At 48.0% G+C, this 26,678-nt stretch overlaps 1 protein-coding gene across 2 annotated transcripts in view; it reads left to right on the top strand.

Annotated features, from left to right (window-relative positions):
* TTC3 (tetratricopeptide repeat domain 3) overlaps positions 1-26,678 on the top strand; it is a 165,029-nt gene that overhangs the window by 65,350 nt on the left and 73,001 nt on the right. For both annotated transcript variants that reach the window (XM_088443152.1, XM_088443151.1), the window contains exons 13-20: positions 2,257-2,305; positions 3,970-4,054; positions 6,389-6,443; positions 6,576-6,633; positions 9,217-9,277; positions 20,371-20,508; positions 23,006-23,086; positions 25,661-25,779. In XM_088443152.1, coding sequence (XP_088299278.1) covers positions 2,257-2,305; positions 3,970-4,054; positions 6,389-6,443; positions 6,576-6,633; positions 9,217-9,277; positions 20,371-20,508; positions 23,006-23,086; positions 25,661-25,779 — 646 coding nt within the window. The remainder of the gene's footprint in view (positions 1-2,256; positions 2,306-3,969; positions 4,055-6,388; positions 6,444-6,575; positions 6,634-9,216; positions 9,278-20,370; positions 20,509-23,005; positions 23,087-25,660; positions 25,780-26,678) is intronic.

Raw genomic sequence — 26,678 nt, 5'->3', positions numbered from 1 at the left:
GAGACAGCCGTCTTGAGGTCTAGGGGTTTCTCCAGTTCAGTGATTGGTACCATGCTTAGGGCACGCAAGCCTGCCTCCGCGCGGATTTACCACAGGGTGTGGCGCACTTATTTTCAATGGTGTGAATCCAGAAACTATGATCCGCAGGTGTTCCGGGTTTCCAGAATCTTGGAATTTCTTCAATCGGGTTTGGACCTCGGCTTACGCCTGGCCTCTCTGAAGGTTCATGTGTCTGCTTTGTCCGTGTGGTTTCAGCGACGGATTGCTACACTGCCAGATGTTTACACCTTTTTCCAAGGTGTTCTCAGGATCCAGCCTCCCTTCGTGCCTCCGGTGGCTCCGTGGGACTTGACGGTGGTACTGAGGGTCTTGCAGGGTCCTCCTTTTGAGCCGCTTGAGTCGGTGGAGCTCAAGTGGCTGACGTTTAAGACCATTTTTCTCCTGGCAATTGCTTCGGCCAGGAGGGTTTCAGAATTGGGGGCGCTTTCCTGTCGCCCTCCTTTTCTGATTTTTCACCAGGACAGGGCAGTGCTCCGCACGCGTCCTGAGTTTTTGCCCAAAGTGGTTTCAAAGTTCCACATTAATCAGGAACTTGTTGTGCCAGCTTTTCAGTCACCTGATCTTTCGGCTGGTGAGGCTTCCTTGGATGTGGTCCGGGCACTTAGAATCTATGTGGACCGGACTGCTTCGGTTAGGAAGTCGGATTCTTTGTTTGTCCTCTTTGGTTTTCACAAGAGGGGTTGGCCTGCCAACAAGCAAACGATAGCCCGTTGGCTTCGTTCAGTTATTTGTGAGGCTTATGCGCAGGAGGGTTTACCTGTGCCAGCCTCTGTTAAGGCTCATTCCACTCTTTCTGTGGGTACCTCTTGGGCTGCTAGACGTGGCGCCTCCGCTGTTCAGCTGTGTAAGGCGGCTACTTGGTCTTCAATTCAGACGTTTTTGAGGTTTTATGCGTTTGACACCTTCGCCTCTCAGGATGCATCCTTTGGGCGCCGGGTACTCCTTTCAGCACAGGAGCGTCCCCGCCCTTAGTTGAACTGCTTTGGGACATCCCCAAGGTCAACCCTGTGGACCCCCTATGGACCCTGAAGTAGAAAACAAGAGATATGGTAAGAACTTACCTTTGTTATCTCTGTTTCTACGAAGTCCATAGGGTCCACAGGGCGCCCGCCCTGACGCACCTGGCTTCAAATGGGCTGTGTGGCTGGTCACCGGTTTTCCGTCTCCCATTTCTGTGAGTATGGTTTCTTGTGTGTTCCAGTCTTCCTTCTCTCTGTTTAGTCTCCTCCTCCGGCCTTAGCTGCTTACCAACTGAGGTGCCTGTGGCCGGGGCGGGGTATAGAGGAGGACGGACCCAAGTGCATCCTGGGAGCAGCAAAGCTTTAACTGCGTGGTGCCCGTGGATCCAGATCCAGCTATACCCCCAAGGTCAACCCTGTGGACCCTATGGACTTCGTAGAAACAGAGATAACAAAGGTAAGTTCTTACCATATCTCTTGTTCGGAATAATCCGTATTTTGGAATATTTGGATGTGGGAGACTCAACCTGTACTTTCAAGCGAATTAAATGAAAAATGCATAAAAAGTAGAAACAAAAGGGGATTTTGGTAATTTGAGGCCACTTTAAATTTAAAAAGAGTGATAACGCAATTCTTTCAGTTTAAAACCTAATTTAATTCTATGTGGGATGCCTAAACAAACAAAAAAGTAGGTTTTTGGGGTGATTTGATATCTTTTTTTAATACCAAAAAGAGAGATAATTATTGGGCCAATTAAGCTAATTGAAAACTTCCAAATGCCTAATTAGTCATTAGCAGGGTGTTCAAGGAGTTCTGCACTGTCCCGACATTTTTACATTATAATAAAAGATTTTTCCTTTTCACACCCTCGGAGGTTTACACAAAAGCCCCGTCCCGCAATTTTCCTCTGAAAAAAAAAAAAATGCACGTTAGGAATTGGATAGTAGTGCGAGGTCACCGTGAGAACTGCTCGCACAAGCCAGCTTTCTCCTAATTGGTTTGCGCCCTTAGTGTTTCCTCCTGCAGTCACTGCTAGGAGCCCTGTTAAGTAACCTAATAATGATAGAAATGCTCAGAGACGTGTAAGAACAGAGGTTGTGTGTGATATATATTTTATGCCTAGTGCTTCACATTGTGCAAGTCCTAAGCCTTCTGGGTAGTGGATCCCATATCTGTACTTTGCAGTTAAGGGCTTTTAGCGCCCACATTCGCTAATACATTTCTCAAATCCTTTCAGAAATGAAGGTAAAGAAGCATTCTAAAAAGAAACCAGCCGGTGAGAAAAGGTAAATATATAGAGATGTGTTTCCACTCTGCTGCTGCTTTCTGAAGTCTTTCCATAGAATCCATACATGAACAGCGCACCAGGAACGCCTATTAGGGCTTCCCATACAGTTTGAATTGCATAACTGGAAACTTTTAAAGGCAATTTTTGGGGGGGATGGAATATAACGTGCATAATTTGTTACTAATGGTGCGTACACACAGAGGGATTAAAATGCTCGATATGAACGATCACAATATCGATCATATCATTATCGATCATATCCTGCGTTTTATTTGGTCCCTTCCAACCCACCAATGGCCTGCGATGCGCGGGCACGCATGGAAGATAACGATATCGCCCGTGCATGCAGGCCAACCTGGTCGATTTCGACTGATCGCGGGTCGTTTGCTGTCGTTGATGGTGTCCTGGATGATCGATATCGATCTTCCAGCACTCCGGGAAGGTGCAGGGCGATCAGTCGGCGATATCGTTATCACTGACTGATCGTACCGTTTGTACGCATCATAAGGACGGTCCCCTTACCACAACTAGAAGGCACCACCTAATTTAGAGTTGAGTGGAGTCACAGACTCGCCCAACTTTAAAAGGATTATGTAAGTATAGAGCTGGCTATTAAGTGTGTGGAAGAACATGTGCTTTGCCTTGCAGGTAAAACCCATTTTTTTTTGCTTTTTCCCCCCCTTGTAGTGCAACTTGGTTTGCTCCGTTATACCTGGGCAAGTTTTGCATTTAACGTTGGCTCCTCTGTGGGTTTCCTTACTGCCCGAGTTCTCCGCAGTATTTACTTTTTTTTCGTTAGTACTTCACAGGTAGAAGTATCTTCAGACTTGTTGGTTCCTGTGCAAAATGTTAATTAGCATTGTACAGTTACATAGCGCAGAACAATGCAGAACCGTTCCTGGCCGCCTGCCCTGGTTTATCACAGTTACCCTGATTATGTGCTGTTACCGCACACACTGCTGCCATGTTGTAGAGCCCTCTACGTGTTCCCTGTTTTCATTCTTCATGTTTATTGTGCGTTTAATGTAATGTTACAACTGACCTGTCTTAGCCCTATCGCTTTCATTGTATGACCCTATAATCTGATATGCACTTTCATGCACATGGATAATGAGCCCATTTATTGCAATAGATAGATAGATATATAGATATAGATATATATATATATATATATATATATATATATGTGTATATATATATATATATATATGTGTATATATATATATATATATGTGTGTATATATATATATATATGTGTATATATATATATATATATATGTGTATATATATATATGTGTGTATATATATATATATATATATATATATATATATATATATATATATATATATATAAAATAAAAAAATCTTTAAATTAATTTTGTACTGCTGACTCCCAGCTGTTATTGCCGGGTGTTTTAACTGAGTGTGCTCCACTATGGCTCTAGCATTGTGTAGGCCTGGAGTAGGCAACCTGTGGCTCTCCAGCTGCTCTGGCACTATAATTCTTGGCATGCCATGCCACAGTTTTGCTGTTAGGGCATGCTGAGATGTGTAGTTCCACAACAGCTGCAGTGCCTGCCTCCGGTGCAGGCTTTGGCATCCGACTGCGTTTCCTGCCTTTGTCTCTTACATGTGATCTTTTTTTTTCTCTCTCTCCTGAAGGCTTGCAGCGCAGGTTGAGTCTGCTGTCGATAGCAAAGAAAGTAAACCATTACCTAACGCTGTCACAGAGGATGCTCCTGTGAAGGTATTATTCGAATTATAGTTTTTTTTTTTTTTTTTTTTTTAATACAGCTCTGTCTGTAAAATAACATACATTCAAGTATAAGTTGGATACATGAACTTCACTTCCTATAGAGGTGTATTTTGACATCACATTCTCCCTGCTTCAGTTACCATAGGAGCCTCACGTCACTTCAGTCTGCTACTTCCACTATATAACTTTCTGTGGCATCTGTTTGCTCCATTCCCCTCCTCACATCATGTCACTGCTCCTGTCACATGCAGCCTTGTCCTCACGAACACATCACTCCTCTCCTGATATACTCTGTGCTGCTGGAGACCCTGCTCCTTCCACTATATAGCTCTGTCTGTGGCTTCCTGCTGCCTCCATTCCCCTCCTCACATCATGGCACTGCTCCTGTCACATGCAGTTCTGTCCTGACACTCCTCTTCTATACTCTTACTGTAGGGTACCTGATGCTTGGCCAAGCCAGCATCTCTCAGCTAGTATGGCCAACGGCTTGCCAGTGTAGTGGGTTCTCTGCCAACACCAGACTCATTTTCCATGTCCTTGAAGCTGATGATGCAGTTTAGGTTTTGTGTAGCTGCTGCTCCTCACTCCTGATTGTCCTGGCTGAATCCTTTCAGACTGCTCACTATGGATTACTGGTGTTGGAGGATGGATTAGAGTGCTTGCCTTAATCTGTCAGTCACAGGAAAATGGTGGTGAGGACAGTCCTCTGCATTTAGTACAGACCCACTGTCTGCAAATCTTCATTAACACTGGTAGCATACTTGATGGCTTGTACCAAGTAGTAACCTGTGAAAATAAATATCTGATATTCGGGCCAATACTGATTTTAGTCAGTAGTCCCATATCTGATATGATATTGGTATAAGCAGGTGATCTCGTTACATCCTTATAATATACAGTAGTTGGTAGTTAGACCTGTTTCGCATTAATTTTTATTTTTTTAGCATTGTAACCTGGTTTAAAATTCATAGTTAAAGCCATGGTCTTCATCTCAAAGTTCATGCTTACAGACTATAGAAGACATGCCACGATAATCCGGGTGTTTGGCACTGTTCTAAGGTCCATCATCAGATGCAACAATATGGCAGCTGGCCGTTCTCTGGCGTGGCACCCTGCACGTGGCGACGTGTTTTTATAGTGGCAGTGAGAGGGGAGAGGATTATGGTACAGTGCGGTTTGTTGGTTTTTGTTTTATTTACTGAATGAGAGCGGCAGGGAAACTACATACTGGCATTGCTTCAAGAATTTGATTTGATAAGTGGGAGAGAAGTTAGTTACATTGTGTGAGACAGGTTCCGGGCTGTTATGGTTACAGACAGATTGGATTTCCTTAGCATAGTTTGTAGCACTACTAAATAGGAGTTATTCCTTGCAGAAGTTCCTAAAGCCTATTCGGAGTTGCTGGCGTAAAGAGCCATGCTGAGGAAGGCTTATGTGCTTGGTCTAGTCCTGTTCCCAGGACTTTTCTTACTCCTTGTATTGCTTTTAAGGAGGGAGTTAGCTAGCTGTGGAAGAGTTGTCAGCAGATTGGTATGTATTTGTCTTGCACTGTGTTCTAAGAACTACTTGGGGGTCGGGGCTATTCTGTGTCCACTTGTATCATCAGAGCATATGTAGTAGTGCCAATTCTTTCTGCCAAAGTTGCTGAGGGTAAGGTTTTATCCTATATAATATGGTGAATGTATGCAAGCATGGCGGAGTTTCTGCCTTGTACCCATGTCCAGCTTGATGCACCATGCTGTACCGAACAAGAGCAGCCTACTGCATGAGCGGAATCCACTTTGTGACCCTGAAATGAATCCCCGATAAGTGTGCTGTTATTGGGGGGGGGGAGAGAGATATAACAGCCACTTAATGCCCGAATCCGGTGGTTAACACCCTGTAACCTGAGCCGGTCACTTAATAGTCCAAAATTAGAACTGACCAAGAGCGCATCCTCTTATGAATGTGTCGGAGCAATTAAGTCAATGGGTATGTGCGGCTGCCACACACATCACCGCTTAGTACTGTATCTCATAGAGGTTGTTCACGGATAAATCTGCTATATGGGTGTTTGCGGAACGCCAGCAGCTTGTGCCTATTACTGCTGCTTAAATAGACCCCGTGTGTGTGCAGCACCTGTGGGCTTATGTCTCAGTCACTGTATTTATATTATTATTATTGTTATTATTAGGAAATGCATGTACTTATGTCTTCTTAGTATTTTATACTTCTTGTAACCCCTGGTAACTAACCAGCGATGCTTTTCAGCATAGGAAGCAATACTTTGTTCTCTGTAGCATTTACATTTAATATATATATATATATTTTTTTTTTTTAATCTAGGAACCTACTAGTGGGTCTGGTTTGGAAAATAAAGAATACCCCGGAAATGTGACTGGTAAGTGAAAGTCCCCAATTGTGCATTACACATGCCGCCTGTGTGTGTGTGTGTGTGTGTGTGTGTGTGTTTGTGTACAAATCCCATTGAGCAGGGAGAGTAAGATAATTTATACCCTTGACCCTATTTTAGGACAACAACTGAAGAAGGGAAAATTAAAAGGAAAAGGGAGTGAAGCCAAAAAATCGAGGTGAGTCGCTATTGCCTCCCACACTCCAAACCTATACCGTCAGGCTAATTGGCTCCCATGAAATGTAACCCGTGTGTGTAGATGTGATAGGGAACATAGAGCGCAAGCTCCACTGGGGCAGGGACTGATGTGAATGACCAAATATTCTCTGTAAAGCGCTGCGGAATATGTGTGCGCTGTATAAATTACTGGTAATAATAATAATATTGGTTGTTAATGAGTAATGATTACCAGGATGTATGTCCAAAGGTGGCCATCTCCATCTAATGACTTCTGACCAATTCGTACTTCTTTCATCTTCCATGATCAGTCAGTGGTGTCGCCCTTGGCTTTGGTATTTGTCATTTATGTGTGTTCAGGATTCAGATAATAATAAAGTCTCTCTTCCTTTTGTAGAGAACCCCTCACACAAACTAGTGGCAGCACACACTCAGTGCCCACTTTATTAGGCACATCTTTCTAGTATTGGTTAGGCCACCTCTTTGCTGCAGATTTGTCGGCTGCACGTGAAACTCCTGCCCACCTCAATCCCCCCCGCCCACCAATCCCACCGTAGTGTGCACTCTAGCTCCGGCAGCAGGCAGGGCGCCGGAGCTAGAGAGGGCACTTCCGTGCGTGCGCCTGAAAAGGGTGTGTGGCCATTGAAAAGGGCGTGTCTATAAGACGCAGTTACGGACACGCCGGGCAGCCCCCAAGCGCTGCCGACAGGGAGAATAGATGCCGGACGCATGCGCCTGGGGTCTATTCTCCGGCGGTGACAGGTCACCGCACATTTCCCTACTGGCGGGACACTGAGACACGCGGGTGAAGACAGCACCCGCAGGCTGTGAAGGCAGGGCGCTTTTTTGCCCTCCAGAAGGAGGGCAGGGTGCCCTGCTAAAACAGCCTTGCGGGAACGCTACCACCGTGCCACACAGGTTCTCTACTGTATTGTGGTCTGGTGATTGTAGAGGCCATTGGAGTACACTGAGCTCCTGCTTCATGATTATGGAGCCAGCTTGAGATGACTTGTCCTCTGGGGAGATGTGAGAGTGATAAACTACCAACCAATCAGATCCTAACTGTCCTGTTACAGGCTGTGTTTGATAAATTAGTTAGGAGCTCATTGATTGGCAGTTTATCACTCTCCCCCCACACTGAATCTGTGAGTGCTGGCCACGCCCCCTACAGTGATGAAAAAGGGGCATATCTGAAAGCCAAGCCCCTTTTCTAAATGGCCATGCCCCTTTTTTTGGGCGGACTGAAGTGCCCATTTCTAATAGGCGCCCTGCCAACACTAACGTAAACACTGCTAAAGGTGGCCTGTAGTATCTGGCTCCAAGACGGTAGCAGTGGGGCCTCCATGGCTTTGACTTTTTCCACCAGATGCTCAATTGGATTGAGATCTGGGGGGGGGATTTGGAGGCCAGATTGACCCCTTGAACTCTGTCATGTTCCTCAAACCATTCCAGCACAATGCTGGCAGTGTGACAGGGAGCAATTATCAAGCTAAAAGAGGCCACTGCCGTCAGGGAATACAGTTGCCATGAAGGGGTGATGTATTTGGTCTGCAACAATGCTTAGGTAGGCGTCAGAGTGACATCCACATGAATGCCAGGACCCAAGGATTCCCAGCAGAACACTGCCCAGAGCATCACACTGCGTCCGCCAGGTGCTCTCTTCCCATAGTGCATCCTGGTGCCATCTGTTCCCCAGGTAAACGACGCACTTGCGATTCGGCCATCCACATGATGTAAAAAGAAAACGTGATTCATCAGACCAGGCCACCTTCTTCCATTGCTCCATGGCCCAGTTCTGATGCTCACGTGCCCAGCATGAGTACTCGACCGGTCTGCGGCTCTGCCATACACAGCAAGATGCAAATTACTGTGTGTTCTGACACCTTTGTATTATACTTTTAGTTATTTTTTAATATTTTTTGTGTTCTAAAGACTGTCGGATATGAGAATCTCAGGAGATCCGCTGTCTGAATTGGTCCCTTTAATGTATCCTACTAATTACAGCTATAGATGAGATGTAACAATGCATTGGTTGCTTTTCTTACAGGAATTGAGGGTGAGAGTTATCCAAACAGAGGACAAGTGTAGATGTTGCCCCCGTAGCAAGCAATTAGATTATTGCTGTCACCATATAGAATGTACTAGATATGATAGCTAGAAGCTGATTGGTTCCTAATAGGGCAACCTCTCCAATTGGGCTCTTTAAAAGGCTTGATACCTCTTCTCCTTGGTCTGTACCACAGTTGATCCTGTCTGCCGGCTTCCATGCCACCAGATTGGCTGATTTTATATATTTTCATTAATGAGCAGTTGTAACCAATAGAGTGGCCCCTAAATCTATATACATTTGAGATATTTTGATTGTGTGATGAGCGGATTGTTCTTTACAAACACAAATTTGATTATTGCCACTTAACATGTACCTGGAGCTTTACGCTCCTCCTCACTACTGTCAGGATTTTGTTCTAACCCAGTCCACTAGTTACTGAATCTGCGTTGTCCTAACTATTTTACCGAGGGGTTTTGTTATTTGTTTTCAACAATTTTGAAAAAAAATTATTTTCTGTCCCTAATCTTCAATCAGGGGATCAAATGCGGACACCGATTCCAAGCCAGCTGAAAAGACTGTAATACGCCGTGCCGAGGTAAGCCGCCATAACTGTAATCGTTCCCATGGCCATAATGTGAATGGCGGCAGAACACCTATAGAAGCTTTTTATTGTGAGTAAAGGAACACTGTATATAAGAGTAATGTGTTTCAGTGCAATACATGGAGTGGCGGCTCACTCTCTTGCCTGATCATGCCAGAATATTTTTAGTCATTGTTGTAATTTACTACTTTTCAATAGGGGACACAGGGACAGCACTGAGGTATAGGCTGTGCAGAAGGAAGGACTAGGCACCAAAAAGTTAATCTTTGACTTCCCAGGCAGCCCAGCCTCCTCCTCCCCTATGTCCCGCCCCCCAGACAGGCCAGTTTGCTTTGTGTGCCTGGCTCCTGCCTTGGTACCATTGCAAGCAGGGGCTTGCTCTGCAGCCTAAAAGTCTATTATTCTTCTTTAAGGTCCATAGGGCTCCACAGGAAGGCATTGGGGTGTAGGTAGGAGGACCGGACACCAACAAGCTTTTCAATCCCAGGATGCTTCGGTCCTTCCCCCTATAACGTTGGGGTTCCGGCAGGAGCTGGATCAGCATTAGAACAGTGGGCTGCATTAAGCAGCCCCAGCTTTTACTTTATGATTTCATTTATTTTTACTATAACGGGCTAGCAGGACAGGTAAGGCGGAACCGCATTCGCGGGGACCAGCATTTTTGCGCAGTCTTGCTTCCGGTCTCAGGAGACTAGACCGAAGGCGCTGATGTGGACACTGGTGCGCTCACGACTCCACTAGACCACCAGGGCATATAACACTCTGGCGCAGGACGTATGTAGAGGCCAGGGGACAAGGTGGTTAACGTCAGCATGGGGAGAAGGCGCTCTCCCTGCAGCCCCTCTGCGGTCCCGGTGTTCCCTGGGCTGCTCCTCCCTCACCCTCCGTCCCCTCAGAGACGCGTGGCAGCTATTTATGCAAGCAAGTCTCTGGGAACGCTGGGTCCAGTCTCCCTCTATACCTCTCCCATGGGTCAGGTCATACAGTGCTATATCCTACCAGCCACTGCGCTCTGTGTAGTTGATTTTAGTGCCCATTGCGGACATGTAATGTTTTTCTGCGTTTGTATGTGACTTGTGCTAGCACTAATCTCTACTTTCTATACTGTCAGCTTATACCTTTCCCTTTATTCTACTATACCCTGACATACTAAGGTATAAGGGTGTTCATTGTACCTCACATCTCCTATATAATTGTGAGGGCTATTACATACTATATAGCGCAGTTGCATACTACACTGTGCTCCTACTCTTGTAAGACCTGCTCAGCGGCTTTAGCCACAGAGGACCTCATTCAGGAGGGTCTTTGTACTAATTGCTACACAGCCCCAGGCCCCCTCAGCCCCGGTGTCTCTTCTGCAGGGCCCACCCTGTGCTGCCTTTTCACAGATGCTGGCAAAACTTGCGGACCACATAGCAGTCCCCGTGGTATCTACCCTGTGGGATGGCCACAGCAGGTACTCCCTGCAAATCCTTTGCCTCCCGCATGGGTAGAGTTACTGTCTACCTCAGTACAGAGTTTGGCTAATACCTCAGCAAATGCTGCAAAAAGTAAAGCCTTTACCTGCTAAACGTGCTGTTATCTTCCCAGTCCCCACAGTTATCTGATTCTGATATATAATCTGGGGAAGCAGGAGACTCGGATCTCTCTCACTCTGACTCCATATCAGGAGAAGAGGAGCCACCCTCTAAACTAAATTTCTTCTTTGGGGTCCACAGCCATCACATTGGGGGGGGGGGGTTATGGATTCATCCAGGCACCAAACAGTTAATCCAAGCTCTCAGCTCCCAGGATGCACTAGGTCCTCCCCCATATACCCCGCCCCTGGTCACAGGGCGTCAGTGTACTGTTTGGTGCGAGAAGGCACCGTACTAGCAGTGGGACTGCTTGCAGTCCCGAAGTTCAAGCTACAGGAAGGCAGGGGCACGTGTTCCCACATAGGAACCACGCGTCTAGCAGACGCACGGGTCCCTGCTTCAGCAAACCCCGCCGGCGCCGCAACGCTAGTCGTGGCTAGTGATTTCAGCAGGGGCTCTCCGGACAAAAGGGCTCTGGACCGCGACCGAGCGGGGTGCAGGTAGGTGGACCGTGGGTGGCCGCAGTCATAAGCGGTCCGTCCTCCGGCTTAGAGACGGGCCGGAGGATTGCTGTGTGGTCAGCCAGTCACTGGGCCTGCTTTCACAGACCACCGGGATATGTCTGACAGCCGGGGGGGGGGGTGGCGGCGGCGGCCATGTCGGTTGCTGGATGGTCCATACAGCATAGGGGAGGCACGCTTCCCTGGCAGTCCCTCCCCCAACCCGAACTACGGCCCTCCTGAGGTCCCGCTTTTGGGTTGCTCCACCCAGCTTCCTATTTGAGTCAGCTACAGACCACACTCGGTGCTCTCTATGGCTGTTGGTCAGGAAGCATTGGGTCAGTCTCCCTGTATGCTTCTCCTTTGGGATCATTTATACAGAAGCTCCATATATGCTGCTAGGCTTTGCTAATTATAGTGCATGGGAGCCTAAACAAATTGCATAGACTCTAAGTATATATGCATTGTTTGTGACCTGTGAAACTGTATGTATGTATTGCTTACATTTCATTACTGTTTCTCTCCCTGCAGCCGGTGTGAGATCATGTGTAGCCTGTAGGGCAGGTTTGTCTTCTCAGGACTTTGCGCAAAATAGCTTATGTGTTCGCTGTTTTAGAGAGTCTCCACAGCAATCAAATTTGCCGCCTTCGGATCAGGAACCCCCTTGGGCTGCTTTTTCCCAGAGCATGGCCCAGGTGGCCGAGAGATTGGCAGTTCCAGCTGCTCCGGGGATGAAAGTTCAGCAGCAATTGCAGCCAGCTGTATTTATGCCTCCTATGTTGCCATCTTGGATGGATATGTATGCGCATGGGCAAGCAGGCCCTTCATCATCTTTGATTTTTCAGCAGCCACCTCAGATAGCCAAACCTGTACGGCCAAAAGCTAGAAGGCGTTTGGCTACACAGGCAAGTCAGGACACAGATTCTGATTTGTCTTCTGAGGAGGATGAAGTATCCTCTCAGGGATCTCTCCACAGAAGAGGTGGATCTTTTCCCAGTGGCTGATGTTCCATTCTTAAAATGGGGCGGTCAAAGCGGTTTTGAATATCGAGGCAGAGCCTATACGTAAGAAGGCTCCCATGTTTAAGCGCCAGAGGGTGGTCAAAGAGGAGTTTCCCGGGTCGGAGCATTTATCTGAACTTTTGGGAGAAGCTTGGAAGGCTTCGGACAAGAGGTTCCATGTGGCTAAAAAGATTTCTGCTTTATATCAGTTTTCTTCTCAGCAGTGTTCTAAATGGGAGGTTCCACCATCAGTGGTACATTTAATGAAGTCTTCCACTTTACCAGTACCTTCAGCCTGTTCCCTTAAACATCCTACTGATAAGAGGCTGGAGGGTTGCCTTCAGACGAATTTTTCAATCTCGGGGGCAGCTACCCGGCTGGCAATGGCTACAGCCTGGGTGGCTAGAGTCATAGAAGAATGGATGAAGGCTTTGGCCGAGTCCTTGCCTGAGTTGTCCAAAGAACAGCAGGATATAGTTTCTTATGTGAAGGAGGCTTCTTCTTACCTTGGAGAGGCAGCTCTAGATGCAGGGATATTGTCCGCCAGAGCTTCAGCAGCCTCTGTAGTCGCTCGTAGAGCATTATGGTTAAGAGATTGGAAGGCTGATTCAGGGTCAAAAGAGGGCCTTAGAGTCTCTACCCTTCACAGGTGGAATCCTTTTCGGTTCGGAATTGGACAAAATTTTAGCCTCGGTGGCAGCCTCTAAGGCTGCAGGGTTACCCTCAGCATCAGGGTCTAGACAAAGGTCTTCCTTTCGTACCTTTCGGCCTCAGGGGAAGGTCAGAGGGCAACCTTTTGGTAGAGCAGGTGTTGGTAGAAAGCCATCACCTAAAAAGCCCTGGCAAACCAAACTCCCGGGTTTCAAGCCACAGGATAAACCCGTGGCATGATGGGACGGGCCTCCCCCTGGGGGATCCCAGGGTAGGAGGCCGACTTTTCGGTTTTCGAACGTCTGGCGTCTCACAACAACAGATGCCTGGGTTCGGGAAATAGTTTCCCAGGGCTAAGCCCTAAAGTTTTGGAGAAGTCCGCCCCAAAGGTTTTTTTTCCGTACCCCTGCCTGTGGGGTCGGTGAAAGCGTTGGCTATACAGCAAGCTGTTCACTCCCTGTTGAGGACAGGGGTGATTGTCCGAGTGCCACAGGAACAGGTTCAAAAGGGGTTTTTATTCCAACCTGTTTCTGGTTCGGAAGCCAAATGGGTCTTTCCGAGCAATTCTAAATTTAAGGGACCTCAATACGTTCATACGGGTACCCAGGTTTCATATGGAGACACTGAAGTCAATAGTATTAGCCTTGGAACCAGGGGACTTCATGGTATCCCTCGATATTCAAGACGCTTATTTACATGTGCCCATTGTGGTATCCCATCATCAGTTTCTGCGGTTTGCAGTAGGGCAGGACCATTTTCAGTTTCAGGCATTACCGTTCGGCCTGTCCACAGCCCCCCGGGTTTTTACCAAAGTCATGGCGGTGATAATGGTAGCCCTCAGGCGCCAGGGCATCAGAGTTTTGCCTTGCTTAGGCGATCTCCTTCTGCTAGGGCAGTCTCCACAGGAGTTGATGAGGCATCTCGAGATGACAGTCTCTTGTTTGCAGAGGCATGGTTGGATTGTGAACTGGAAGAAATCCTTCCTTCAACCAGCACAACAGTTGGTGCACTTAGGAGCACGACTGGACTCGGTAAAGCAGAGATTGTATTTACCGGAAGAGAAGATTGCGGTCCTACAGGGGCGCATACGCAATCTTTTACACAACAGGCAGGTATCCGTTCATGCGGCCATGCGAGTGCTGGGGTCAATGGTATCCACCTTCAGCATGGTGCAATATGCACAATTTCACTCCCGGCCATTGCAACAGGGATTATCGGTCGATAAAATCTCAGAAGATCTACCTATCCCCAGAGGTCAGGTTGTCACTGTCCTGGTGGCATACGGACAGACCACCTCAACCAGGGTCGGCCATTTTGGCCATTTTGTTTCTTCGGTAGCACCATGGGACCGGTCTTTAGTTCTTAAGGCTTTACAGGCTTCCCCTTTTGAGCCATTAGAGTTGGTAGATCTCAAATGGTTAACAGCAAAAACAATTTTTCTTTTGGCCATTGCTTCTGCTCGTAGAGTGTCCGACTTGGCGGCCTTGTCAGTTCGCTCTCCTTTTCTGGTTTTCCACCAGGATAGAGCGGTGCTGCGGACCCGATCAGGATATCTCCCTAAGGTGGTATCACGATTTCATATAAATAAAGAAATTGTGGTCCCAGCTTTTCATGTGTCAGGTCTGTCCTTAGGTGAGGCTTCCCTCGATGTTGTACGTACTTTACGTATTTACGTGGAGCGCACCAGCAAGTTCAGGAAGTCTGATTCTCTTTCGTTCTTTATGGCTGCCATAAGCGGGGATGGCCAGCCAATAAGCATACTTTAGCAAGATGGCTTCGTATGACCATATCACAGGCATATACTCAGATGGGTCGTAGGGTGCCAGACTCGATCAGGGCACACTCTACGCGGTCTGTGGGTCCTTCGTGGGCAGCCTGCTGGGGTGCGTCTGCGGAACAATTGTGTAAGGCAGCCAGGTGGTCGTCTGTCCACACCTTTATAAAACATTATGCATTTGACACCTTTGCCTCTCAGGATGCCTCCTTTGGGCGCAGGATCCTCCTTCCGAGACACAGGAGCGTTCCCGCCCTTTGGGGATACACCCAAGCAGTAACCCCTATGTGATGGCTATGGACCCCGAAGAAGAAAATAGGAGTTATGGTATGACATACCTTTGTTAACTCCTTTTCTTCGAGGTCCATGGGGTCCACAGGACACCCACCCTAATGCACCTAGTGTTAATGGGTAGTTTTGTTGTATCTCGAGGAGAGAATGTCTAGAGAACATATGTCCTTCCTTCTTACCTCTTTTTGCCTTCTCTTGGCGGGCTTTGTGACAAACTGACGCCCTGTGACCAGGGGTGGGGTATATGGGGGAGGACCTAGCGCATCCTGGGAGCTGAGAGCTTGGATTAACTGTTTGGTGCCTGGATGAATCCATAAACCCCCCCCAATGTGATGGCTGTGGACCCCATGGACCTCGAAGAAAACGAGTTAACAAAGGTATGTCATACCATAACTCCTATTATACCTGCTCTTGTGAGAGCTGTTAAAACTATTTTACAAATAGAAGAGGATGAACCCGCTCCTAAGAAAAACACGCACTTTTTAAAACGACAAAAGGTAGTTTTACCAGAGTTTCCTCACTCTGACGAGCTATCTGATCACATGAGTGAAGCTTGGAATATGCCCGGTAAAAGGTTTCAAATTCCAAAACTGTTCATTTCTTTTTACCCTCTTCCAACTACTGATTGTATTAAATGGGAAGTTCCCCCAGCAGTGGATTCTCATGTAATATTTCTGGTTAAAAATGCCACCTTACCTATTCGTACTGCAACCTTCTTGAAGGAGACTACAGATAGACGTATAGAAGCTTGTCATGAATCCATGTACTCTCTTACAGGAGCGATTACTCGTCCTGCTAGGGCTATGGCCTGGGTGGCAAAAGCTATTGAGAGTTGGGCAGAGGCCATAGAAGAGACATTTGCCACTGACGCTTCGAGGAAACAGCTGTCCTACATATCTCACATTAGAGATGCAGCCTCCTACTTAGGTGAAGCAGCTATGGATACGGCTCTCCTGGCCTCCGGATATGTGCCACTTCGTTAGTGAGTCAGTGACCCGCCGTATTGTTTGGCTACGTTCCTGGAAAGCATATTCAGACTCAAAACTGGCTCTGGAATCCCTGCCTTATTCTGGAGACCTCCTATTTGATCCAGAATGAGATAAAATTGTGACTACTTCGGCAGCTTCCAGGACGGCGTTCTTGCGCTCTGCATATAATACAAAGCTTTGGACGTCATCCTTTTGGCCCTTTCTCTCTCAAGGAAAAGCCAAGTCCTTTCCATGACAGCAGACATCAGCCAAGGCCTCCAAGCCTAGGGCCAAACAGGCCTGGGCTACTAGACGTTCACCTGCCAATTCGATAAGGTTTGGCATCAAACCACGTCAGATGCCTGGGTAAGGGACGTGGTCTTCCACGGATACGCGCCCTCATTCCTGAGGTGCACCCCCCCAGCAGTTCTTTTGCACAGGACCGCCATCGGACCCAATCAAGGCCCTGCTGCTCCAAAAAGCCATTCAGTCTTTACTTAATTCCGGAGTAATAATTCGGGTACCCTCCTCACAACTGGGCAAGGGCTATTGTTCTACCCTTTTCTTTTTTCAGAAGCCCAATGGGTCTCATAGGCCTAACCTCAAATCTCTATCAGGGTGCTCAGGTTTCGTATGAAAACCCTCCGTTCCATTATCCTAGCTATGGAGCCTGGGGATTTTATGGTATCTCTAGACATTCAGGACACTTAACTACAGTACATGTACCTATAGCCCCTTCTCATCAACGATATCTCCGGTTTGCTATACTACAGCAACATTACCAATTTCAGGCTTTGCCGTTTGGCCTTTCAACGCCCCGTCCCCGATTCTTTACCAAGATTATGGCGGTCTCTCTTCATCATCAAGGGATCAGACTGCTCCCATACTTGGACTATGTCTTGCTGTTAGCCAGCTCCCCAGAGACTCTACAGGTAACCATTGCCTTTCTTCAAATGTACGGTTGGCTGATCAACTGTAATAAAATTTCCCCAACACCCTCTCAACGGATGGTACATTTGGGAGCCGTCCTGGACTCTCGAGTTCCAAGAATCTTCCTATCGGTGGACAAGATTTCAACAATCCAGCAGAGACTACGCAGACTGCTCCACAATTGCAGAGTGTCAATTTACTCTACAAAGCAGGCCTTGGGATCAATGGTGTCCACCTTCGACATGGTGGAGCTCGCCCAATTTCACACCAGGCCCCTACAACACCTGATCCTCTCCAGGTGGAATGGGCTACCCCACCTGCTCAAATCCCAGATGTTGAGCCTCCCCCCAAGAGGTTCGTCTGTCCCTAGCCTGGTGGCTATAGACTTCCCATTTTGACAAGGGTTGTCACTTTTGGTTCCCGGACTGGGCTTTCCTCACCACGGATGCAAGCCTCCGAGGGTGGAGCGCAGTAACCGGCCAGCACTCCTTCCAGGGCCGATGGTCCGCAGTCAAGGCAGTGTTGCCAATCAACATCCTGGAAATTCGAGCCATCAACAAGAGCTCTCACTCTGGCTCAGAATATTCTGAAAAACAGGCCAGTACAAGTACAGTACGACAGCGCCACAGCTGTGGCCTACCTCAATCACCAAGGGGGCACTCAAATCAATCAGCAATGACAGAAGTGTCCCGCAATCTTCAAGCCATCTCAGTGTTCATCCCGGGGATTCTCAGTTGGGAAGCGGATTTCCTTAGCCGTCACGACGTGCATGCAGGAGAATGGTCTCTACATCCAGAAGTCTCTCTTAGCTTCTAGTGGACAAATGGGGTCTTCCGGAAGTGGATCTCATGGCCTCAAGACACAACATCAAACTTCCAATTTATGGAGCTAGGACACTGGCGCGGCCTTCATAGACGCATTGTCGGTGGAATGGAACTTCCATTTGGCAATATCCCTACTTCCTCGAGTGCTCCGAAAGTTCACACAGGAGGGGGGCACAGTCCTGCTCATAGCTCCGGCTTGGCCCAGATGTTATTGGTACTCCGATCTTCAAAGGCTCTCCATAGATTTTCCTCTTCAACTTCCTCTACAAGTAGACCTGTTGTCTCAGGGTCCATGTCTACGTCCAGACCTAGTCCGTCTGTCTTTAACGGCTTGGCTCTTGAGACATCCTTCTTAACGGCTAAGGGTTTCTCCAGCTCTGTGGTCTAGACCATGCTCAGAGCACGTAAACCGGCCTCAGTCAGGATTTATCACAAAATATGGCATGCATATTTCCAATGGTGTGCTCCAAGAATCTGACCCGCAAGTCTTTAAGGTTTCTCGAATTCTTGCCTTACTTCAGGCTGGACTTGATCTAGACCTCCGTCTAGCATCTGTGAAAGTGCAGGTCTCTGCTTTGTCTATCTAGTTTCAGCGCATAATTGCTAATATACCGGATGTTCACACCTTCATGCAAGGTGTTCCACGTATACAACCCCCCTTGTCCCTCCTGTGGCTCCATGGGATTTGTCAGTGGTGCTCCAAGCACTAAAGGAACCTCCATTCGAACCCCTGGAATCAGTGGTTGTCAAGTGACTTTTCTGGCTATAGCATCATCCCGTAGAGCAGTGGTCGGGGAACAGGGGTAAATTACCCCACATGGGGTAAATATGAAATTCCTGGGGGTAATGGACGGACAGCCAGGCATGCATATGAATCATTCTATAATATAGAATAAATCATATGCATGCCCGGCTGTGCCGCAGGGAGGCTCTAAGCTGGACGCCCGCTGAGATGTTATTACCAGCGGGCGCCCGGCTCCTTCCCTGCAGCGCCTCGTTAGTCGGTGACTGGAGTTCTCTCCTGAACTCCAGTTTCTGCCTTTCTCCATGCGCACTATGGGAGAGACGTCATGAAGTCTCTCCCATAGTTCCGAGGAGCAGCCGGGCGGACAGGACGGCGGCGGATGCAGGAGCGGGGATTAAGGGAAGTGTTTTTCTTGTTTTGTTTTTTTTGTACAAGTGGCACTACAGGGGCATTATATGGGGGCACTACTACAGAGGCATTATATGGGGGCATTATATGGGGACACTACTACAGGGGCATTATATGGGGGCACTACTATATGATTTCCTTCCTTTCAAATCAAGGGGGTAACATCAGCGTACCTAATTATATTTTGGGGTAAAAGGTAAAGTTCCCTGACCCCTGCCGTAGAGGATCTGATTTAGGGGAGCTTTCATGTCGCTCCCCCTTTTTAATATTTCATCATGACAGGCATGTTCTTCGTACATGCCCAGTTTTCCTTCCCAAGGTGTTTTCTTGCTTCCACCTGAATGAGGAAATTGTGTTTCCGGCATTTACTTCACTAGATCTCTCGGCAGGTGAGGCCTCATTGGATGTGGTTCCTGCTCTGAAGATCTACGTGGACCGCACTACTTCCATCAGGAAATCTGACTCCCTCTTCGTCCTATACGGATTCCACAAGAAGGGATGACCAGCTAACAAACAGTCATGCGAATCCATCTAGCCAGAGTCTATCTCACAGGCTTACACGCAGACTGGTCTCCCTGTGCCGGCTTCAGTATTTGCTCATTCTACTCGCTCTGTGGGTCCCTCGTGGGCAGCCCTGCATGGCGTCTCAGCTGAACAGCTATGCAAGGTGGCCACCTGGTCTTCCGTCCACACCTTTTTTAGGTCTTATGCCTTTGATATATTTGCCTCTCAGGATGCTTCCCTTTGGGTGTAGGGTTCTCCTATTAGCTCAGGAGCGTTCTCGCCCTTGAACAACCGCTGTGGGACATCCCCAATGTCTCCCAGTGTAGCCCTGTGGACCCTGAGGAAGAAAAGGACAGCTATGGTAAAACTTAAATTGGTTAACTCTTTCTTCAAAGTTCACAGGGCACATGCCCTGACGGTCCTAGTTTCTATGGGTTTCTTCTCCTGGTCACTTGTTTCCTTCTCTGTGTGAGTGTGATTCCTCAGTGTACCAGTCTTCTCTCCTATCCTGCTCCTGCCTTGGGCTTGTTAACAAAACTGAAGTGTCCTAAGGCTGTGGGCGGGGTATAGGGGGAAGGAACAGAGCATCCTGGGATTGAAAAGCTTTGCTGTTGGTGTTCAGTCCTCCTCCTGGTCCCACCTATACCCCCAATGTCTCCCTGTGGACCCTATGGACTTCGAAGAAAGAGAGTTAACCAAGGTAAGTTTTACCAGAACGCTCCTTTTTAGTCTGTCCTGGAAAGTTCTTATCTGTTAGTTGTAAAGTCAAAATGTGCTCAGGACAGATAAGCACAACCGCCTTCCCTGTCATGGCTTGTAGCCTCACTGTGCTGCAACAGCTCTGCAGCAGGAGTGAACAAACTGCTAAACACTGTAGATGATGGTCCCTTTTCTGACTTGTATGTCTGTCCTAGATTCATGTAGCCACCCTGGAAGATGTGGTGAAGTCCCTAGCACGAGACGGATATGAAGCTTTACAAGACAAACGCTGTTATAATGCGCAGGCCATGTTTTCAGAACTGCTGGAACTCCTGGAACATAATGAACTGCGGGTGAATATTTTTTATTAATTGCTGACTTTCACAGGTCTCCACGTTTTGGCAAGTACAGAAACTGATGTGAGTTCATCGGCTTTTATATTTTCTTATATTCGCATTTCTGAAGTCTGAATTCACAGATCATCCAGAGAGGGTTTGATCAGTTTACAGCAAATTAAAGGGCTCCGGTATAAAGGATTCCAACTCCTAAAACGAAAGGCCCCCATACACGGTGCGAGGCGGTAGGGGATCCATCGTCCGACATATTGGGCGGTCTGTACACACCGTGTGATCGGGTGGCCGACCACCCGATATGCCGGCTCCCCCCTGTCTCACCTGCATAGCAATGAATGGGATCTCGCATCACATTCCCTGATCCTATGGTCCTGCAGAGAGATCAGGGGGTGCGATGTACGACCCCGCTGGAGCGCACTCTGCCTGATATCAGGGCCATACACGGTGCGATATAGCAGGCAAATCGCACCAGTCAGTCGATTTGCCTGCATTATCGCCCCCTGTATGGGCACCTTTAGAGTAGATTAGCAAATGCATAGTGAAAATGGGAATACTCTTGTTTAGTGCCATGGGGTAATGCTGAAACTATTACACCCTCCGCACTCCAGCGCCTGTTACATTGCACCTCAATGTTCTAGCTTCTGCCCTACTGCATTTTGTTCTGTACTGCCCACACACTGTACATGATTCATTTTTAGGTGAAGAAACCAGAGCCATATAGCAATTGAAACATTTTGGGCTCGCTATCTACTACAATCCGCATTTTGAGTGTAGCTTGTAGTGTGATATTACCGACATTCAGTCAATATCACAGGGATTTACTAAAAATCACTTGCAGGGACAAAGCTTGCGAAAAAGCTCTGTCCCTGCGAATCCCCTCTGCACACTTATCGGTATTTTCGCCAAAAATACAGTGACAAGTGCCCGTGCATGCGCCGACCAGGTGCCGCTAAGCCCCGCCCCACGTGCTCGCGACCCCCACGTGACACTTCCCCTCCCCACACCACCGCAACCCCCCCCCCCCCCACCTTAATTACACTTGCCTTCGGTGATCGGTGCCCTGGTGATGTCATATGTGGCTCCGGTCAGCTGATCTCCCAACTTGCACTGGGCCCTGGTCAGCTGATGACCGGGTCCCAGTGCAGGATGAGAGATCAGCTGACCGGAGGGAGGACATCAGCGGAGCCCCGATCTCCTGTCCCTGGACTCTGGTAAAATTATTATTTTTTATTTTTATTTTTTTTACAGTGTATCAGCATGTGGTCTGTTTAGAATACACAGCTGATCACTGGGGCCGGCTCCGGGCTCTGCTCTGCCTTTCAGAGCAGGAGTCCGGTAACCGGGGAAGACCCTGGATAATGCCACCTCCAGGTGGCGTTATTATCACAGGGCTTTCCCCGGTATTTTTTCACAATTTAATTTTAGTAACTTTGGCCAGATCACATTTCCCATTACAATTATGGGAAATGCGATTTGCTTACTGAAAATAAGTGATAATTAGTGCTTGGAGTAGAATTTTACGAATTCTACTCCAATTGCCCTATAGTAACTTTAGGTGAAACTAAAATAATGTGAAAAGGGTGTGAAAACACCCTTTTTCACTTTATTGTAGTAAAAATAATGTTAATAAATAGAGCCCTTTGTGAGTTGTTTACCACTTTCTGTATCTTTATTACATCTGTGCACACAGCTATTCCTGTCACTTGCAGTTATTAGAGCTCCTGAATTTTGTACCTAATAAAGGTAAACTCATTCCCCTCCATGTACAATAGGTGGTAAATAAATTAAATTATGTGACTGGTGCAGTTTAATTTCCTATTTATGTTCAGTTCTGGCTTGTTCCTTAAACACGGGTGTTTGTGGCGTTTAGTTTATTTTGCATAATTCAGTTTGTAATCAAAGCTTTGTTATTGAACTTTGGGCCTGATTCAGACCCACTCGCGAGCGGCTGTCCGCTCGCAAGTGGGTCGATGTTATGCACTGAGCATGCGCACGACGGAGGGAGCTCCGTCGTGCGCATGCGCCAGACGCGACGAGCAAAGGAAAGTCCTTCGCTCGTTGTGTCCGATCAAAGGGGGCGTGCTGTCAATGTTGATTGACAGCACGCCCCCTTTGGTCGGCGTGCCGGGGGCGTTCCCACGGGAACGCCTCCCGTCAAAAGCCGGCCCACTGACATCACTAGTGATGTCAGTGGGAGTGATTTTGGCTCTGATAGAGCCAAAATCACTCCGGAGCTTGCGGTTGAAAACTTCAACCGCAGGCTACGGCTCGCAATTTCGATGGTCGCGATGGTCTCGACCATCGCGGCCATCAAAAAGCACGCTCGTATAGCCTGTGGGTGGTGACCCACAGCTATACGAGCGTCCAGGAGGACGCTCCATGAAAATGGAGCCCGGCCCTCATTCAGAGCGTGCGCTCTGCTCAGAGCGTACGGCTCTGAATGAGGGCCTTTGTTCACATATAAGGTATTAATTATTATTTTTTTTTTCATCTACAGAGTCTGCGCCTGACGAAGATAGATTATATAGTGCTCATGTACGGGCATGCTAATGCACTGCTTGGCACTGGGCAGGCCGTGGTAAGTAGTGCAAACAACTTTGTCTGATTTACTCTTTCTATTGTAATGTCCAGACTGACTGTCAAAGGGGCACGGACTGTGTTTGAGGACAGTGAGAAGAGCAGTAGGGAGACACAGACCGTGGGTTGGGCTTACCCATACCAGGCAAAGCACTGGAAGAAATGTTGCCGTACCCTTCATGGACTCCTGGTCCCATTCAGCTCCCTACCCGAGTGCTCATCACCATCAATCTGAGATATCTGATTCCCCTTTCTCATCTCTTAGGTTTGCAGAGCCTTACAGGGTCTAAGCGCTTCTCAATTGGCTGCTAGATGTTATGGCTATCTGCTTTGTAGCATCCTTAAGGACAAAATTAAGTCTCCGCAGGAGGTAATATCCCCACTTCAGATATACCCGTACACTACCATTTGGGTTTACAAGAGGATAGTTGGAACCATGTAGTCTACCTTGGGACGAGTATCTTATGTTCAGTTTTATTTTTCTCCTTCATCCACTAGGGGACGAGCGTGCATTCTAAAGGGAGAGATTGGTGGTGGTAGTAGGGAGACAAAATGGGAAATGCAGTGGTGTGTAGGTAGGGATTACGTGGAAACTGAGTGTTTGGTGTAACCGTAACTGGGGAAGAGTCTCATAGATTCACATGGAGAGTGTTTCATAGGTTACGGGCAGCGTGAGATGTCTTGGAGGGTCAGGAGTGAGAGGTGGCTGAGGAGTTTAAATTGAGTTATAAAGGGGATAGGATGCCAGTGGAGAGATCACCAGAGTAATGCTGGGTACACACTTGCTGATATATTGGCCGATCAATTGATCGGCCAATATCTCATGTGCCTGTCGGCCAGTGTGTACCAGCAATATGTCTGTGAACGATGTCGATCAGACCTATCATGTCGGCTGTTTTGCACAGCCAATGGCCGATATATCTGTCTCTTGTGCTGTGTGTACGGATGGTCAGACGGCCGTCTGTACTCCTGCTGAGGGGAGGGGGACGCGGAGCAACCCCTGGCCAGTGGGAACTGCGGCCAGTTGATGGTGGGTCAGTGTGTATGAACAACCATCTGCAGTTCAGTTGATATGCAGATATATCTGTAAAGCTGCGTACACACTAGACGAGAAGTTGGACGATTTGAACAATATCATTCTCGTTCATTACGTCCAACATCGTCCAGTGTGTACGCGGCGAACGACCAACGATGCGCGCTCCCGCGGGTCGTTGAAGAATACCGTTCATCGTCGGAACATGCAGGCCAACCTGACTGTGTTGTGCATGCTCAGGGATGAGGGAGGCTGCCGGCACTGAACGGTGTCGTTCAGTGTGTGTCCTGAATGTCGCTAATGACATTGAGCTCGGCACTGCAGGGAAAACGCTAGACGATACCGCTCATGAAGCATATGGTGTAGTATGTACGCGGCATTAGGTGTTTACCCAGCTTAAGAAGGCATAAGCGAGCAATGTGAGAAAGAGAAGTCATGCAGAAGCATTAAAGGGACATTGAATAGGAGAAGAGGGAATGACGGGGAGGCTAAAGAGAAGAACATTCCAATCATGGGGATAGCTAATGCCTTTGTAGTGTAAAGCGAGCGTAAAGGTCAAATCCTAGTAGTGACGCACAAATGGAACCGACCGTAATGGGTGAGGGACTGGATGTGTGGAACTAATGAGTAGGGAAGGACGAGGGAGACCATGTTAATAATTGTCTGGATCTCCTGACCATCTAGCTGGCTCTCCCGAGTCCCTGGACGCTACTCCGTTGTGGAGGGGCTCGGGATACAGATGGACAATATCACAGCGATGGCTTATCTGCACCATCAGCCAGGCTCTGAGGAAAGCATCCTGTCAACTGGCTGACAGGTGGAAGGCATATTTCCTCGGTAGACAATGCTAGACACAGGCAAAGCGCTATGGTACTTCGTACCGATCTCGTGTCACTGGAAACCGCTCTATAGATGTTGTATGTAAATCACACGTTTTGGCCCTCTACAGAGCTTATCAACATGCTGGCAGTAATTGCATCTCATCAGTCTGTTCAAGTACTCCTGCTTGTATGGGAGGGTTATACAAGCCGGAGTTCATCCAAAGACCTCTTTGACATGTCAAAATAATATAAATGGTTAGTAATAATTTCACAGAGGCCGTATCATCTGTTCCCAATAATTGCTTTAACAAGAGTGAGCAATTAGCATATGGAGTAAAGGTTCGTATCCAATAGTCGATATGCTCAATGAGCAATATCGTCTAGTATTATCCCTGCAATGCTGGGCTCAGAGTTGTTAACGACATTGAGCATCCACACTGAACGATATCGTTCAGTGACGTCACCCTCCCTCATCCCCGTACTTGCAGAACTATCGTCTGGTTACCCTGCAAGTACAGGCGATGAAAGAGGTAGTCATCGACCAGCGGGAGCGCGCATAGCTGGTCGTTGATGGCATACACACTGATATGTTGCGGACGGTGAACGATATAGTTATCATGCAAATCGTCCAATTTATCGTCTAGTGGATACGCGCCTTTAAGTTGTCCAGCTAATGTAAGCACTACTAAATCATAAAGTCCTCTCCTTACTCGTTTTGCAGGAACTGACCAAGGCTGAAGGTCTGTTCAAGGAAATTGTGCGGCATTCTGTTTTCTCCAAGGTGAAGTTTAACTGCCTGGCTTTCTATGGACTTGGCAATGTCTACCTCAGGCAAAATCGGTAAGTTTGAAGATGGAATATTTTATTTTTTAACATTTCTAAATGGCAATACTCTTGAACAAGACAAATGTTTCTCTTATAGTACTGGGTCATACTACTAGGTCATGGTGCGTATTTCGATCTGAGTGCTCTACTTGAGTAGTCAACTGCCCCTTATTAGAATGAGCTGGGCAGGAGTAGCTGCCATGTAGCCGGACTTGACTGTACCTGCAGGGATAGCGGTGGAGGGCGTCCAACTACTCAGTGAATATGCCGGACAGTGCAGAGAGAATGAGGGGTCAGCGGCTGTGGCACCATTAGAAGAGCTGCCACATTGAAGAGAATAGCCGGCGCGAGGACCCCACGCTGAATACCCCTGCGGCTGCCAGAACAGGAGGACGCGTGCCTGTAGTGAGGAGACCGCAGCCACTGCCAGACCCAGGAGAGGCTGCCCCGGGGACAGGACTATGCCCCCGATGAGACTGGAGGAAGTGCCGCTGATGGAGGATCTGCTTACCTACTGACAGAACCGGATGAAAAGAGGGCTGCCAGCGCAAGGACCCGGAGGACCCCTGCTCCACGTGCCTGTAGGAGCCGCGGCTGCCCCTTTTAAGGATGGGAACTGCTCCTTCCGACTGGACCTGCTGCTGCTGCCAAAAGACCCCCGGAAAGGACCAGGGGACCCCAGCTGCTGCCAGGAAGAAAAGGACCCCGCTGAGGTGGCCTGGATTGCTGCTGGACCAAGAGGATGATCCCTGCTGGATGGGCAGGCAGTGCTGGGGAAGCCCCAGGTGGAGAGCACCCTGCTGTAAGGACCCTGACTCCCGGGATGATGATGCTGCCACTGCCAGTGAAACCAGATTGCCAAGAAGACTGCTGTCTTGTAGAGGACTACAGCCGGAGGGACAGAAGAAGGGCTT

Source organism: Taudactylus pleione, unplaced genomic scaffold, assembly GCF_031769625.1.
Source record: "Taudactylus pleione unplaced genomic scaffold, aTauple2 ptg000327l, whole genome shotgun sequence".
NCBI classification, from domain to species: domain Eukaryota; kingdom Metazoa; phylum Chordata; class Amphibia; order Anura; family Myobatrachidae; genus Taudactylus; species Taudactylus pleione.
The sequence above is the reverse complement of the archived record's forward strand: the minus strand, read 5'-3'. Positions and strand labels throughout refer to the sequence as shown.